The sequence below is a fragment of the Onychostoma macrolepis genome, chromosome 04 (assembly GCF_012432095.1).
Source record: "Onychostoma macrolepis isolate SWU-2019 chromosome 04, ASM1243209v1, whole genome shotgun sequence".
Lineage (NCBI taxonomy): Eukaryota > Metazoa > Chordata > Actinopteri > Cypriniformes > Cyprinidae > Onychostoma > Onychostoma macrolepis.
Window position 1 is genome coordinate 31128495 of NC_081158.1, and position 18171 is coordinate 31146665.

General features: G+C 37.7%; 3 protein-coding genes across 7 annotated transcripts in view; 2 read left to right on the forward strand and 1 right to left on the reverse strand.

The window, feature by feature from the left end:
* Window positions 1-677: 677 nt before the first annotated feature.
* Window positions 678-10050, forward strand: faxca (failed axon connections homolog, metaxin like GST domain containing a). 2 transcript variants are annotated; one of them, XM_058772145.1, is made up of 8 exons: window positions 678-1159; window positions 4055-4190; window positions 4286-4482; window positions 4675-4892; window positions 5896-6012; window positions 6105-6551; window positions 8095-9142; window positions 9549-10050. In XM_058772145.1, the coding sequence occupies exons 1-6, from the start codon at window positions 900-902 to the stop codon at window positions 6389-6391; spliced, it is 1215 nt and encodes a 404-aa protein (XP_058628128.1). In that variant the 5' UTR covers window positions 678-899; the 3' UTR covers window positions 6392-6551; window positions 8095-9142; window positions 9549-10050. The 2 variants fall into 2 exon arrangements, with proteins under 2 accessions (XP_058628128.1, XP_058628125.1); XM_058772142.1 differs by having other exon boundaries at window positions 8095-10050.
* A 387-nt stretch (window positions 10051-10437) lies between these two features.
* The window catches only part of tmem63a (transmembrane protein 63A), a 50992-nt gene continuing 43258 nt past the window's right edge, over window positions 10438-18171 (forward strand). For 3 of the 4 annotated variants that reach the window (XM_058773233.1, XM_058773232.1, XM_058773234.1), the window contains exon 1: window positions 10439-10751. Coding sequence is in view for 1 of the 4 variants with exons in the window: in XM_058773230.1 (XP_058629213.1) it covers window positions 10716-10751 (36 nt within the window). In the remaining 3 variants the exon portion in view is untranslated. Of the gene's footprint in view, window positions 10752-18171 lie in introns of all 4 variants that reach the window. The other variant, XM_058773230.1, reaches the window with a different exon arrangement.
* Window positions 11718-14858, reverse strand: pou3f2a (POU class 3 homeobox 2a). Its single transcript, XM_058773235.1, has one exon. The coding sequence runs from the start codon at window positions 14567-14569 to the stop codon at window positions 13556-13558; it is 1014 nt and encodes a 337-aa protein (XP_058629218.1). The 5' UTR covers window positions 14570-14858; the 3' UTR covers window positions 11718-13555.

Here is an 18171-nt window from a genome sequence, read left to right on the forward strand (position 1 = left end):
AATATTTGTGTATATATAAATACACACACATGCATGTATATATTTCAGAAAAATAGGTTGTTTATATATGAAATAGATTCATTATATAAATTATATAAATATAAATATAGACATGTAAATACATCCAAATATTTTCCAAATATATACTGTATGTGTGTGCATTTATATACACATAATAAATATACACAAACACACATGCAAACAAAAACTTTTATTTTGTATGCGATTAATCTCGATATATATATATATATATATATATATATATATATATATATATATATATATATATATATTACTTATTAAACGTATTTAAAATTATTTAAAATAACATATTAAATTAAATCGACAAACACAACAAAATTAATAAAACTTTAAAATGAAAATTAAAACAAAATATAAAAGAAATGAATTTAATTTTTTTATGAAAACTACAATAATATCTAAATGATGTTAAAATGACACTGATGTAAATAATACATAGTAATCATTTGTTCATGTGGTTAGTTGCAATGCTATCCACTTATTTTTTGGAGCAAAAGAATGAAGCATTTACAAATTACTGAAACATTATTTCATATTATGACCTATTATGAAATTGTTGTTACCAAACTGTTATGGCAGCAGTAGATCTGACCAATGAGATTAGAGAATGTGCGCGCTCGCCCCGCCCCCCGCAGCATCAGCAGCTCCGCTCCTGGTGACGTGCAGCGCTCAGCTGTGCGGTAAACAGCGGCGCGAGCGGCGCGAGCTGCTGCGGATTGATGCCGACCCCAGCGCGCGTCAGGAGGCGACATGTGTCCTCAGACCCTCTGACCTCCACCTCCACCTCCACCCCGCGGCACTGATGAAGCCTCCTCTGCCGGAGCCACAGCGGGCCGAAGGGCGGATAGAGGAGAGAGATGTACTGGCGCGTCGGCTTCGCCTGGAGCCGCTCCTGCGCGCTTGAGCTGGGCCGGAACAAGAGCTTCTCGCTCGGCTTGAGCGGCTCCGAGGAGCATCTGTCGCTGTATGGGTACATCATCGCCTACCCACTGCAGGAGTACGGAGGGATCATGTCTGCGTTAGGATTTGACTCCTGGTGGAGAAAAACGCTCTACATCACCGGGGGCGCGCTGCTCGCCGCCGCCGCCTATTTACTACACGAGCTGCTTGTCATTAGGTATCTATCTATCTATCTATCTATCTATCTATCTATCTATCTATCTATCTATCTATCTATCTATCTATCTATCTATCTATCTATCTATCTATCTATCTATCTATCTATCTATCTATCTATCTATCTATCTATCTGTCTTATCTGTCTGTCTATCTGTCTATGCAGTGCTATTATTATTATTATTATTATTGCCATCCATGCAGCGTTTATATTAGCATTTTATATATAAGCAATGACTAGACAGTAGTAGTAGTAGTAATGATAATACTAATACTAATAATTATTATTATTGCTGTCTATGCAGGTATTATATTATTGTATATATAATTAATAATTAATATAAATATTTAATAATTTTATTAGAAGTGGTGTAATTATTGTAAGTACTTATATTATATTTTTTAATAGGTAGGAATAATTGTTGGCAGTAGTAAGTAGTAGTAATAATTGTCATCTATGCAGTACTTATATGTATAAAATATAATACGTATAAGCGCTACATAGATAGTAGTAGTAGTACTTGAATAAAAACATTGAATAAAAATATTTTATCATATATTTCTATAGATTATTAAATATAGAAAAGCACAAGCACTGCTTATATATAGTAATAATGATAATGATAATATTATTACTATATATGCAGTGGTTGTGCTTTTATATATATTTAATTATTTATGGAAATATATTATAACATATTTTTATTCAGTGTTTTAGATTTAATGTAATGTGTAATACTTATTATAATAAAAATTCTCCTTTGGGTGGAGTGAGAGGGGCAGGAACAGGGAAATATTACCTAAATTAATATCCTGGAAAATCATGTCAACACAATGCAATGCAGTCCAATCATTATCCTCCACTGATGAATGAATACCTGCTAACTGAATGAATTTTGAGCAGGATGCTATTTATTGCCTCGTCTAAAGCCTGCATGTTGACATGTTGATGTGTGCTATGTCAAGGGCACGGTTGCTGGAGCGTCTCTGTGTGTAGGCCTTGAGGATAATGTCTCCTTGTGTTATTGTGATGTGACAGAATGACCTTTATCGACCCCTCGTGAGACGGTGTAAATAGTGACCCGTCAATATAGTGATCAGAGCCAGTTGGGTTTAATTCTGTGCTTTTGCTTCGTCTCTGACCTTTGCAGAAATGGCAGTGCTGTTAGTCCTCAGCAAAACATCTCAGGTTACACGAGGCCCTGGGAAAAGCTGATGGACTTGGTGTTATTCGACAAACATTCACATGAGCTATTGATTCAGACATGCATTACACAAATACAATTACATATTATTAATTGACTTAAGATCAGACACATAATCATAAGTATAAAACTAAAGAGAAAGCAAATGATTATGATGCTTTTAATGAATTTCAGCACCCGTGAAGTGGACAGCGACTGAATCCTGCTGATAGGGAACACTTAAAGACTGAACTCTCAAGTTGACCTAAAAAATTCTGGAATATTTCTGGTGAATTTTGAAACAAAATTCATTATTTTAAGATTTTATTTAATTATTTAGTATTTAATATTTAATATAATTATTTAATATTTGTTTAACTTGGTTTAAAAAATGTTTTTTTTTTTTTTTTTTAAATCCTATAGACATTGACCGAAATATCATAGCAATAATAATAATAAAAAAATATTTAAAAAATGTTTTTCTCAAGCAATAAAAATAGAGTATCTAAGGGGCCCAAAGCTTTCCATATTGGATGCTGCTGTATTTGGTCATCTTTGGTCATTCTGAAATCAATCAGAATTCAGAAATTACAAAATAATGCAGCAGTTGATCAGCAGTGATGTAGATAACACATTTATAAACAACATAAATGAAAAATAAATAAATAATCTGTTTTATAATGAAATGTAATAATATAATTTTTCCCATAGGCAATAAAAAATCTATTTGTAAGGTTTACTCTCTGATGGAGAAAGACCTGGTCACATTCCTTGGTTTGTTTTGAAAGTCTGAGGCACAGTTTGTGAGCTTTATCGACAGGATTTTTCATATATAATATATTGTAGATCGTTCTAGAATTAATCTCGAGAGTTCAGAAACTTGTAGAAAACACATTTATAAACAACATAAAAATAAAAAAAATTCTATTGTATTATGAAATGTAATAATATAATTTTTCCCTAAGGCAATAAAAAGTGTATTTGTAAGTGCTGTATTTGGTCATCTTGCTTTTTAAATATTTTTGGTGCGTTCTGAAACACAAAATAGATCGTTTTAGAATTTGATCAACTGATTTAAAATGATAAAATATTGAAATTTAAAAAAAAAAATCCTCTAGACACTAAAGGAGGTACCTGAGCCAAATCTGGAGACCATAGTATTATAGCAACCAACCAGAAACACATTAAAAACAGCATACAAATATATATTTTTTTCTATTGTCTTAAATAATTTAATAATATAATTTCTCCCATAGGCAATAAAAAGTTTCTGATGGGCCCAAAGCTTTGCACAATTGATGATGCTGTATATGGTCACCTTGCTCAGTTTGAAATGTTTCTGACAAAATTGATAATTTTAGAATATGATGAAGCTGGTTTAAAAATGATGAAATGTCAAAAAATCATAGAGACACTTAAGGTGGTAACTGAGCCATATCTACAGAGCAGAATATTAAAGCAGCCAATCCGAAAACACATTAAAACAGCATCAAAATCTTTTTTTCCCTGCATAATTCAATTTGATAATAAAATTTCAAAAGTAATAATGTGATTTCTCCCATTAGTATCTAATGGGTCCAAAGCTTTTCACAGTAGATGCTGCTGTATCTTGCTCATTTTTGGAATGTTTCTTTTTAGGATGTTTTAGTGTATTTGTAAACTGTTTGATCTCCATTGATTTCTAATACACTTCCATGTTTGCTGCCCTGCAGGAAGGAACAGGAGTTGGACTCTGAAGACGCCATCATTCTGCATCAGTTTGCCCGGCCCAAAACTGGAGTCCCTAGCCTGTCCCCCTTTTGCCTGAAGATAGAAACATACCTGCGGATGGCGGATCTGCCCTACCAGGTATCTAAATATATAATAGATAACTATATGATGATGAAGATATGTTGTGAAAAGAGATGGACGGTTTTTAAACACACAAATTATTTTCTCCTCAGAACTATTTCGATGGGAAGTTGTCTCCTCAAGGGAAGATGCCGTGGATCTCGTATAATAAGGAGCAGGTGTGCGGGACAGAGTTCATCATCGACTTCCTGGAGGAGAAGCTCGGCGTGAACCTCGACTCCAGCCTGAGTCCTCAGGAGAAAGCAATCTCGCGTGCCATCATCAAAATGGTAGAGGAACACTTCTACTGGTGAGACTGAGCTGGTTTTTCTTCACGTTGTGGTCTAAATCAGTCTGATATTTGAACAGCCTTCTTTAGTTCATCATTATATTGTTAAAATACAGAGATCAGATGCCTTTCATAAGTGGATTCCAACTTGAACATGACCTACTGAATGACTAAAATGGGTTGATAATCTAAATGCAATGTGTTTTGCTTTAGGACGATAGCATACTGTCAGTGGGTGGATAATGTGGAGGAGACGCAGAAGATGTTAGCCACAAACGGGCCGCTGAGTGACCTGCTCAGGTGGATCTTGAGTCAGGGGACCGGCAGCATTGTGAAGAGAGAGATGTACGGCCACGGGATCGGACGCTTCTCCAAAGACGAGGTTTATTCTCTGATGGAGAAAGACATGCGCACCCTTGCCACATTCCTCGGTATGTTTTGAACGTCTGAGGCACAGTTTGTGAGCTTTACTGACAGGATTTTTTCATATATAATATAGATCATTCTAGATGAATCTCGAGAGTTCAGAGCTTTTGAAACAGGTTACAAAATAATGCAGCAATGGATCTGTGCTGCCCTCTAGTGTCCAGTAAACATAAATCCTCCTTTCACGCTGCAACAAATGATTTTCTTTCTCAGTATTTTTCTTATTCTGCAGTACATTTTATATCAAGATACACTTCACTTGAGAATCAGAATTACTCAGTTAAATCTTGTTTCCTGAAATATGTGAGTTTATGCTTAAAACAAGTGGTGGTAATGAAAATAAACTACAAGATTATTTTTCTTACTTCGTTTTAAGCATAAACTTAATTTGATACAATTTTGACATTAATTTTGAGAAATTTTTCAGAAAACAAGACTTAATAATGTAATTTTACTATTCAAATAAATGTGTCTTGATGCATAATCCTGAAAAAACCTACTCTTACTACAGGTGAATTGCTATGAAAACGTGTTTCCTTCATGCGATAAAAGATAAGGTAATTGTGAATTTTTATCTCACAATTCTGAATTTTTTCTCTCAATTCTGAGTTTATATCTCACAGTTCTGACTTTTCTTCTTAGAACTGTGATGATATAAACTTACAAATGCTGGAAAAAATTATTCCATGGTGGAAAAAAATAGAAAAAGAGATGTAAATTCAGAATTCTGAGAAAAACTCACAATTCTGGCTTTTTTCTCAGAATTACAATTTTAAGATATAAATTTGCAATTAAATGAAAAACAATCATAATTGTCAGATAGAATATCACAATTAACTTTTTTATTTTTTAATCCGTGGTAGAAACAAGCTCCTATAGGTACCATATAGGTCCATATTTAGAGACCAGAACATCATAGCAACAAACCAGAAAACACATTAAAAAACCTAAAAAAATTTTTTATATTGTCTTACATAATTCAATTAAAAAATATAATTTCTCCCACAGGCAATAAAAAGTATCTAATGGGCCCGAGGCTCTCCACAGTAGACGCTGCTGTATTTGGTCATCTCGCTCAGGCCATGTGGACTCTCCCAGGAACGCGTCCGGAGCAGTTAATCAAAGGTGAGCTCGTGAACTCATGCTTTTTTGTATGGAAATACTGTCATATAAAGTTATGAGCGCATTAACTGACTGAAGCTGCTTCATCGGTGCAGGTGAGTTCATCAACCTGGCCATGTACTGTGAGCGAATCCGCCGGAAATTCTGGCCGGAGTGGTTTGTGGACGTCGACGACCTTTACTACGACGGACTGAGCGAGGAGCCGGATTCTCCTTCCCAGCTTCCAGATTTGGGTCTGTACTCACGCAGTGGCAGCTTCCAAGAGCAGGAAAGCACTCTGTCCCACCACGACACGCCCTCGCCGGACAGCGACGTCACCGGACGCTCTCTGTTTGACTCGGACATGGACACCGAATGCTCGGAAATGGAGCAGTTGAAGTGAAAACCACACCCCCTTGATGATGCATCTGCACGGGCCCCGCCCCCTTTGTTCTCCCACAAGCCCTTTAGCAGGGGAAGGGCTGGTCAAATAAAGATGTGGTCACGTGGCAGCGCTTTTCCCAAACTCTGAGTGAGGGATGGCAATAAAGCCGACGGGAAAGGTATTCTGACACTTTTTAATTAATGAAACAGAAGATTTTATTAAACGAGGGAAGGCCAGGCTATAGAGAATCCAGGAAGAGAACAGAATAAAAACGAGTGAGAACGGAAAGGAGTGAATGACGCTTCAGCTGAATCACTCCTCCTGCGGTGTGACATCATCACTGCGACCGAAATCAGCAGAATGACATCATCTCATGTGACCACTCCCCATTCACCATGTGTGTTTGTAGCTAAACAGCACTTCTTACATCCTGGGGTTTATTATTATACGGGTAGACAGACAGAAAGAAGGACTGAAATGTGTAGATACTTGACTGATTTAGACCATCTCATAGTCCATCTAAAATTCATGTCCGGTTTTATTTGGTCAAATCTACAAAGCTAAGGCCGGAATATGCAGAGCGAGAAAGCTGATGGATAGTTATTGTGAAAATGTTAGTCTAACGTTTTTTTTCCCCCCATTGCAGCATAGCAGAATTCCCAAATTGATGATCTTGCCATTTTAATTTTTCATGGCCAATTATGCAATGCATTAATGAATAATTCACCCAAAAATGAAACTTCTGTAATTTAATCATCCTTATATCGTTCCTAGCCTATATGAATTACTTTATCCTGTAGAACATAACGGATACATTTTGAACAAAGTTTATGCATTTGTTTCAAACAATAAAAGCATACAGTGACCAGAAGCTGTCAAGATCTAAAAAAGCATCATAAAAGTGGTTTATATAATTTATGCACTATATTTTAGGTCTTCTGAAGTTACATAGCTTTATGTGAGGACCAGATTAACCAAGCTTGACATGCATAAAATAATAGATCCCCCATTACATGGAATTATTTATTTTGTTAAATAAATAAATAAATAAAGTTTGCCTTTTTTGGAGTATCATATTTGATAAATCTGGCTTTTATGGTTTATGTAATATGATATTTGGGCATATGGAGATCACACTCAATTTGCTCTAGGCATAACAGACTTTTTACATAAAATGCATATAAATATCAGTTGTCACTCTAGCTGGATGTATCATATTTGATGCTCACTTTTTAAAAATTGTATTCTTACAAAAAGAAGTGTACCACAACATTTTGGAAAGATACTAAAAGGCCTTTTATTTTCTAATAAAGTATAAACTATCAATCAGACGAGATGACATAAGGCATGTAGTGGATTTTTCAAAAACAAATCGAGTATGTTCATAATCTAAAAGCGTATTTATCTTTGCAGACATGAAACGAGGGTTAACATCAGTCATATCTAATGTCTCATCACTGCTCCCTGCATATTTGAATATTGACAGATTATTATTTGATTTTGGGTGAATTATTCATATGTGAATATATAAATATAAAATGACATATGGTCACTTATTTGTTTGAGGTTCAAAGCCTATTTTCAGTAACAAGACGCAGATTCTGAATCAGCTGAATGCAGCTGCACTATTTAAATCTATATAAAGTGAGACTCATATGTGTGTGAAGATGTTATATGTGCTGAATGTGTAGCTAAAAACATCACTTGTGTTTGTCGAACAGCAAACACTTCAGATGGGGATCTGTGATTGTGCAAGAGCGCCTCCTGTGGGCAGCATCATGACAGAAAACACTGGACCAGAATAGAACAGAATTCCCTGGTAATGCAGCAGTGTTTCTCAAATGCAGCCATTACAGAAGGAGACGCGTAACACAATACAGATGGAGACAGACAGCTGATGTGTGTGTGTGTGTGTGTCCATCTGCTGCATGACTGAGTCACTGAGTCATCGTCACACATGAACACACTCGCAGGAATGATCTCCCAGGGGCCGATGCACAACGAATGACACATGCAGGACGGGAGACTTATGTTTTTTCTGTTCCGTAGTGAGATATAATCTGTATCTTGCTGTGCCGAACAAACTTCCTTCCTGTTGCCACAAATGCCCTTTTAATATCATGGACATGATCCTGCATTAAGACGCCGTCTATATAGAGCACTTTAGAAAGAATGGGAAGTGTCTCGCCATTTTTACGCCCTTCAGATGCAAATGTACTAATCTGATGTTTGTTCAAATGCAATTTTATTAGGAAATGTGTAGGAAAAACGGTTTTATATAAACAGGTTAATTAACTGGTGCTTTATTAGAAATAAAAGGTTTGCATGCCAGTAATTATTTAAATGTGCCAAAGACTTAAAGGAACGGTTCACCCAAACATGAACATTTGCTGTGAATGGGTGCCGTCAGAATGAGAGTCCAAACCACTGCTGTCCATCAGTTAACATCTTGTGAAGATGGAGAAAACAATATTATGAGGACTCATATTTTAACCCAAAGCAATGGGTTAAAGTTAAAAATGTCTTAAAGATGAGTATGTTTCTTACAAACATGCAGCTTTTCACTTTACAAGATGTTAATTGATTGCCTGGAGTGGTGTGGATTACTTGTGGATTATTGTGATGTTTTTATCAGCTGTTTGGACTCTCATTCTGACGGCACCCATTCACTGCAGAGGATCCAATGGTGAGCAAGTGATGGAATGCTACATTTCTCCAAATCTGTTCTGATGAAGAAACAAACTCATCTACAACTTAGATGGCCTGAGGGTGAGTAAATTTTATGCAAATTTTCATTTTTGGGTGAACTATTCCTTTGAAGTACAAAGTCATAAAATTGAGTAAAACCACCATATTCTTTCTTAAGATGTTTGTTTGCTTGTTTGTGTTGTTCTTGGTTTAAGACGTGCCTGATTCAAAAAACAAACAATTATTTACATGTTTTTTTAAATCTTTTTCTTTTTTTCTGTATATACTATGTGTTATTCCTGGACCACTTGACCTTTTTTATTTATCGTTTGTGATTTAATTTATATTTTGAAAGTATTGCAAAAGACTTATTCTTGACTTTTAATGAGTTTTATATTTTTTCATGATATCTGTAGTTGTGTTTTAGTTACTCTGAGAGCCGTATGTTTTACACGCTGTTTGTTTGATTATATTGAATGAATTTCAGACGATGCTCACCAGGCCAGAATTCAAGACTTGTCTTCAGAAACTCACTACAAGTGTTACAGACTATTGCAAATGAATTTTTAATGGTTCCTTGTCGAGCTTTAGTTTCTAGCTAGTTTTATCATCCATACATGACAATCTTGTAGTTATTTTCCTTACAAGACTTACATCCCCACTCATATGCCAAAAGTGATGGAAATATGGCAACCCAAAGATGGAATAATGTTGGAAGGGCAATGGTAAAAGTTCAAAATCTCTTTGTTTCCTCACAAGTGTGTGCTGATTTTAGAGCCATATTGCAGAGTCTGTGTTGTGTGTATCATGACCCTGTTGGATTTATGGATTTATTATAGGCTACACATAATATTGGGGAGGGAGGGGTTGTGTACATGAACTAATGATCACTGTAACATAAAGAAACCAAAATTGTCTGGAGAATGTGTTAAAAAATATTCAAAATATTTCATGAAATATAGCTGTATTAAATGAACCGCTTCTGGTTGTGTAGTTTCTGAGTTCATTCCTTAACTCTTAATATTCTTTACTAATAGATACATGATTTAGAATAGCCTATAGTAGCTAATGTGTCACAAATGGTTGCTTAGTGAAATTAGATAAATTATTCTAAAAAAAAAAAACATTTTATTGTGATTGTTATAGGTTATTATTGTATTTTAATTATTTACGAAATCAGTTAATCTAAATCAGCTGTTAATATCTTAATCTAAAATTCAATATCCACTTTATTTTTCACGTAAAAGCGGAAGCAGCCGTTTGTGAATGTGCAAGGCTTCCGGTGTTATCCGCTTCCTTCCGGTTATTTTACCCTTTCAAAAACAATCCGTTATGTTGTTTGATATTGCAAACTGGTATTTGCTATATAATTTAAATATATCATCGTAATCATAAACACACTGGTTTGTAATGCAAATACGTTTACTGCACTTTGTTATTATTTTAGTTGATAGCGGCTAATGAAACGGAAGTCTCGCACATTCAAACAAAATACTTCCGCTTAAGGTGAACACTTGCCTGTCCTGTGTGCCAGATTGTTAGAAGGCCAACTTAAGTGTTAGAAAGCCAACATAAGATTTAGCGAACGCAGAGGTTTTAAAATGAATCCAGTTTTAAAGTTGATATTCAACCTTGAGCAATCCATAAAGTTTTTATGTGCCACCTGCTTCAAAACAAGAACTTTCCAACGGTAAGAACTTTCTCCCAAACACAACCTGGTCAGAAAAAAAATTATACTTACACTACAAGAATTAAAATTAATATGATTAACAACCAATATACAGTGACTTTTGACTTTCACTTTAAAGGTAGGTTACCATCTGCACTGACAACAGACGTTAGGCTGTATTTATGAAATACACCCCAAGCTCATATTCCAGGACTTTATGACTGTATATTTGACTAAACAGATAGACAACTGTAATAATTAAGAATTGCTTTTCTCCAACAGATTATAGTCAATAGATGGCGCTCACAGCATATAATAGACACACACGCACACACACAAACACACAAATGCGGCTTTACGCAGTTTTTCAAGGCAGTGAAAATTTCCAAGGCCCTAGGATTCTCTATTCATTATAAACACACAGTAGCTTAAATAAAGCGGACATCTAGTCTTTTAGTCGTTTTCCTAAAATTGTAGGCTACATTGATGGAGCAATAGGCTAAATTGATTTAAAGGAAATGGCCGATGATATTTGAAAAGACCGTCTGATCAAATGAAATAGGCTATATTTGATCGTTTAAAAGCTATTATTAATTGTTTTAGAGCTTTTATTACAGTATGATTTGACAGATCACTAGCAGCAGTTTGTTATTTTGTTTTCATGAATGTATTTTAAACCCATTTGCTCGTTTGAATTTTTTTAAAATAAGCCCTATTTAGATCCAGAACAGCATCATAAAATATTCACGTTCGTCTCCTATCTCTTTCGGAACACGTTTGAACCCGTCAAATCCGTCTTCATTACCGGTGAAATAGCAAACATTTGCCTCCATGGTCACGCAGAAATCGAAGCGAAGGAATTGCAACGGGCTGCGATGGATCTACAGCATCATCTCATCCCGAGGCAACATTATATTCAACAGCCTTGATGCTCGAATAACGTGTGAAATTGTGAATCCATTTATCTTGAGGATCTTCATGCGCGGGGCACAGATTGATGAGAGGCACTTCTTTATATAAAAACGTATTCATTTAATGACAAAAGGCGTTTAAAAACTGTGCAATTTTTCTGTCAAAACCAAAGACATTACTGGTCTCAATAGGGCACACTGACAGCTTGTGCTTTGGCAGTGCCAGGTTAAGTGCACAAATATACAAGTATTCACAGAGCCATAGAAAATTCAAATGAAAAATCCACGCACAATGTCCTTGTTTTTTGATGCAGGCCATCAAATCAGCGTAACACAGCTGGTGTAATATTTCCCGTTAAAGAAAAAGAGACCAATTTGGGATAAACAAGAAACACAAAAGAACAAACAGATACAAACATGTTGAGGCTTATACATTTAGTTGACGCACAAAATCACACAATGTTACTATAATAATAATGGGCAAGAATAACTGGCCTCTATTAGTCTTTTATTATTATTATTATTGTCGTTGTTTTTAAATCTTGAACGGTGTTACTGTAATAATTACAAGCAAGAACAATTTGCCTCCATTATTATTATTATTATTAGGCTATTATATTTTTTTTATTATTATGTCATCAATGTAGTTTTTACATCTTGTCATTTCCATATAAAGCGTTTCCAGACAAATGACTGAAATTAAATAAAAGCTTGGTTTGTTGTTATCTTTAATGTAAAATATCATAAATGATACGAGTCAGTTTTGGTTTCTTTTAGATTACCTAAATTATAATTTATATATTTTCTATAGAAAAGGTTAAATAACCAAAAATGGTTTAGAATCTTAATAATCTTAATAAACAAGGAGGAAGAATCTTAATAAACAAGCCACTGTCTCAAGTCATGAACGCTTTTGGCGCACGCTTATAGAAATTCAATCAAAATGTTAAGAAAACCCAAACTGGGTGGGTAATTATAAAGAGCTGGTATCCATTAATTTTATTTTTGTGACTAGAAATTTCGATATGATCCACAACACTCTGCGATTGTGGGTTTTACTGTTTCCTCAGGCCTCTGTTTTGCACCAGCAGTGTGAATTCGTGATCTGCATGAAATCGGGCTGCTTTGCCTGTGAAAGACACACAGCAGCACTTGGCAGCCTTTGTTGTGACCGAAATTAGACTTTTAAAGAATTGATCACGTTTGCATTTAACAGTGATACTTTTAGATAAGTTAGTATGTACATAATGTTACTAATAACAATAAAATAACAATAATAAATATTATTGTTATTGTTAATTTTTCGTATTATGAAATTTTGGATCTTTTTATTGAAATAATTTAGAGATATTTAGTTTATTATTATGATGATTATTATTAGGTTATTTATTGCCATTAATATATAAAGGCGAATGAAATACTGACATAATTTTAATCAGTATTAAACCTTTTGTGATCGTGACGGAAATAATAATAATAATAATAATAATAATAACAACAACGAAGCATTTTCCATTAATATATGGAAGAGAATACAGTAGACTGCACCGGATTAATTTCAATAAGTAAGAAACCTTTTGTGGCCATGAGGGGAAGATGGCGTGCCCCTGACGCCTTTTTTCACAGCTTTCGGTTGGAAGTGATATGATGCTTTCACAGATCCCCGGACTTGAGAAAAGAAATCTCTTAAATAAAAGAATATTTACGTTCCCTCTTTAGGTTCAGCCGCGGCGCGTAACGCCTCAGAGCTTGTTTTCTGGCGCCCGCGCCCGTATATTGTTCGCGCAACCACGCGCGCTCTCCGCGCCCTCGGAGGTGCCACACACAGAGACACTTCATCACCGTCGGTCCGCCCCGAGCGGGCTTGTGACCGGGACAAAGAGACAGTCGATTATGTTTCAGGCCGCCCCTTTCTCACGGAACAGGTGTCTGCGCGCCGGGGTGAGGCGAGGCGTCCCCGTACACATCCTCGTTCCCGGCCATCGGTCCGTTTTGGGGCGTCATTCGCTTCTCCTTCTGCCGCCGGTTGCAGAACCAAACCCGCACTACCTCCTTCTCCAGCTGCAGGCTGTCCGCCAGCGAGTTGATCTCCGACGCGCCGGGTTTGGGGCACTTGAGGAAATGGCTCTCCAGGGCCCCTTTGACACTCACCTCGATGGAGGTCCGCTTTTTCCTCTTCCTCCCCTGCGCCGCGATCTTATCCAGGCTGGTCGGGCTTCCCGAGGTGGAGTCCGCCTCCTCCAGCCATTTGTTCAGCAGGGGCTTGAGTTTGCACATGTTCTTGAAGCTCAGCTGGAGCGCCTCGAACCTGCAGATGGTGGTCTGGGAGAAGACGTTCCCGTAGAGGGTGCCCAGCGCGAGCCCCACGTCTGCCTGTGTAAAACCCAGCTTGATCCGCCGCTGCTTGAACTGCTTGGCGAACTGCTCCAAGTCGTCTGAGGTCGGCGTGTCCTCGTCTGAGTGCAGACTCTGCGGATGGCCGTGCTCGCTCAGATGAGGGCTGTGGTGCTCCTCGTGGTGCATCCCCGGCTCGCCGTACCCGGACTGAGAGTAGATCAGGTTCTGCCCGTTGGAGGTGCTCATGCTCGGCATGGTGGTGGCGCGCCAAGCGCCCGCTTCGTGATGCTGCTGGCTCTGCTGCACCAGATGCGCCTGCCTCGGCGAATGCTGCAGCTCCTCTACCGGCTTAATGTCCTGCTCGCCCAGCGGGCTGGCGGGCCACGGCGACCCCTCTCCCCCGTGAGACAGCGCCGCCGTCAGCCACTGGTGCGCATGGCCAAGCGTGCTGCCGCTGCTCTGTAGGGTGGTGTACTCGCTCTGCAGAAGGCTGTGCGCGTCTCTGTAGGCCTGCGGCGGCGTCTGCTGCATGCTGCCGGGCTCCGAGCTGGACGTGAGGATGCTGTAGTGGTTGGACGCCGCGGTCGCCATAGTTTCCACAGCTACTCTGTGCCACAGGCGGCTCCCCAGCGCGCCAGAGCCGCGAGGACGCAGAGGCGCGCACCTGAGATCCGCCTCGCGCTGCTGTCGATTGGTCAGAAGCGCTTGACAGATGCGGCAGCGGCGTGTTCATTGGTCACAGTAGAGTCGACACTGAAGCCCCATCCCATTGCGCTCCACTGAAAACAAGCACAGAGGGATCAGCAGTGACAGGGCGCAATGGGCTCCAAAGGTATCCAGCCTAGCTTTCGTTAACTTTTTCTTTAAGTTTAAACGCTTCTCAATTTAGTAGTAATATGCTGTTTTACTTGGCTATTACTTATATGATAGTCATTCCAATAGAATTAAATAATTCATTTTAGATTAATTTCGTTATTATTGGTTATTTTCTGAGTGTTTTGTTTAAAAAGAAATAAATCTGTTTTTAATATTATCCGTGAAAACTAGCATATTAAACATTTTAAAATATATATTTTTTATAAACGTGTTTATTATATATTGTTAGTTTTTCAAATAAATGGTAAATAAATTTGTCAAAAACCTAAGATTTTATATATTTAACTCTCTCTCTCTCTCTCTCTCTCTCTCTCTCTGCAATAGTATATATATATATATATATATATATGAAAGTAAACCTAAAAATAGGTTTATATAGTTCTTTTAAATATTTTTTATATACAGTAATTTGTAGTTCAAATAAATTAATAAATAAAAAATTTATAAAGGCAATACAAAAGTGCAAAAAAATATTTTTAAAATATATATCTTATATTTGGATAAAATAACTGGATAAAACAAAATGCTTTTCAACAATAAAAATGAATTAAAAAGATGTGGGTGCATAATATATTTCATATAGAAAAATTAAAAAGACTATTAGTCATAAATTCAGAAATGTGACCTGCACTTTAAAATATCGCCATCATTCCATCCTTTTAAATTCTGTCTGTTTCACAATACTTTGTCATTTCTACTCAAATTTGAACTTAATTTTCTTCATTAAAATTAAATTCAGAATGGTTGAAAAAGTGCAGTGAGCTCACGACTGCTTATTGACACTGGCACCGCTTTTTTTATGACTTAAAAAATCACAATAATAGACTTACATGAAGTGTAATGTTACCATCCATACAGTGTATATGATAATTAAATGGGTATCTGAACATTAATAATTATTTTAGACTCAGATGACATTATAATAATTCTGTTTGTTTATATTATTATATGGTTGAAATAACAGCACTCTGTGTTCTGATGGGATTTCAGAGTCTCTCTGTGTCTCTCTCATGGCTCAAGGAGGGGGCATATTTCTCGGGCCCCTGTCCGTTGCCATGGCGAGAGGTGAATGAAACAACGCCGCCCACGTCACAGCTGCTCGAGCCTTTTCTCTCTCTCTCCCTGTGCACATAAAGCCCGTTTCAAAGCCTGAAAAGCACACGCAGGGCATCGCAGGGCCGCAGGGCCAGAGAGAGGTGAATGGCAGACTCTACCTCCACCCCAGCCACGGCCTTTTGTAAACATGCACCCACATGCACTGTTCTCCACATATTTTTTGCATTTCTTTATAATGCATCTCTGTGTGCAGTGCAAAAAATACATGGTAGTAGCATGTCTAAAAAAGCATGATAGTCCCATGATACTTATTGTGAGTCCAGATTGCCAAATGCTCATGAGTTTTGGTGAAATGCAAGGAGCGGTCGTGTTAATTGAGTTGTAATTTTAAGATTCAGAAGCTTTAACACAGTCGTGCATGGCCAAGCAGAAAACACATTAGCTTAATAAAGTAATATGCAAACTATGGGCTGTTCAATTACACATCCTAATAACACATAAACGATGCTAGACCCGTTAAAGGGACGAAAAGGCCTAGCGTTTATTATTATTATTAAACAGTTATCTCTCTGGTATAGTTCCTCCAATCTGCGTTTGAGAGAATAAGAATTAATGGTGAATAATCTGAGCAATAAATTAGCAGTAATTATATCGACCCTGTGCTGGAGTTATTTAATTTCTCATGGCTTAATTAGATAGGACTGTTGAGTAACTAAATGTTCCAATTCAAAACATGATCATCATGGGGATTTTTCTTTTTATACTTTTTTTTTCTCCATAGCAGGAACAGAACAGTCTGGTAACACCGAGAAATAACTTTCCATAAGCCCATAATTTTTTATAATAAAATATATACAAGAAAATATATAATTTTTAAATGCAGTTTGGTAGTTTATGTACATTATTAATAGCCTATATACAGTGGGTACGGAAAGTATTCAGACCCCCTTAAATTTTTCACTCTTTGTTATATTGCAGCCATTTGCTAAAATCATTTAAGTTCATTTTTTTTTCCTCAATGTACACGCAGCACCCCATGTTGACAGAAAAACACAGAATTGTTGACATTATTGCAGATTTATTAAAAAAGAAAAACTGAAATATCACATGGTCCTAAGTATTCAGACCCTTTGCTCAGTATTTAGTAGAAGCACCCTTTTGATCTAATACAGCCATGAGTCTTTTTGGGAAAGATGCAACAAGTTTTTCACACCTGGATTTGGGGATCCTCTGCCATTCCTCCTTGCAGATCCTCTCCAGTTCTGTCAGGTTGGATGGTAAACGTTGGTGGACAGCCATTTTTAGGTCTCTCCAGAGATGCTCAATTGGGTTTAAGTCAGGGCTCTGGCTGGGCCATTCAAGAACAGTCACAGAGTTGTTGTGAAGCCACTCCTTCGTTATTTTAGCTGTGTGCTTAGGGTCATTGTCTTGTTGGAAGGTAAACCTTGGCCCAGTCTGAGGTCCTGAGCACTCTGGAGAAGGTTTTCGTCCAGGATATCCCTGTACTTGGCCGCATTCATCTTTCCCTCGATTGCAACCAGTCGTCCTGTCCCTGCAGCTGAAAAACACCCCACAGCATGATGCTGCCACCACCATGCTTCACTGTTGGGACTGTATTGGACAGGTGATGAGCAGTGCCTGGTTTTCTCCACACATACCGCTTAGAATTAAGGCCAAAAAGTTCTATCTTGGTCTCATCAGACCAGAGAATCTTATTCAGGTGTTTTTTAGCAAACTCCATGCGGGCTTTCATGTGTCTTGCACTGAGGAGAGGCTTCCGTCGGGCCACTCTGCCATAAAGCCCCGACTGGTGGAGGGCTGCAGTGATGGTTGACTTTCTACAACTTTCTCCCATCTCCCGACTGCATCTCTGGAGCTCAGCCACAGTGATCTTTGGGTTCTTCTTTACCTCTCTCACCAAGGCTTTTCTCCCCCGATAGCTCAGTTTGGCCGGACGGCCAGCTCTAGGAAGGGTTCTGGTCGTCCCAAACGTCTTCCATTTAAGGATTATGGAGGCCACTGTGCTCTTAGGGTGTTTTCACACCTAGTTCGTTTAACCCTTTCAAAAGCTCTCAGAGCGGTTCAGCGTGTATATGTGAACAAACCATGTGATCTCAGACCCCCCTAAAAGGACCCAAAAGCGAACCGTACTCAGACCACCTCCGGAGGTGGTCTGAGTACGGTTCGTTTGTGGGTCCGTTTGTGGTTCAATATCTTCATGATATGCGAAAGCAATGAGATCCCGGCCCGCTTCGCATTTC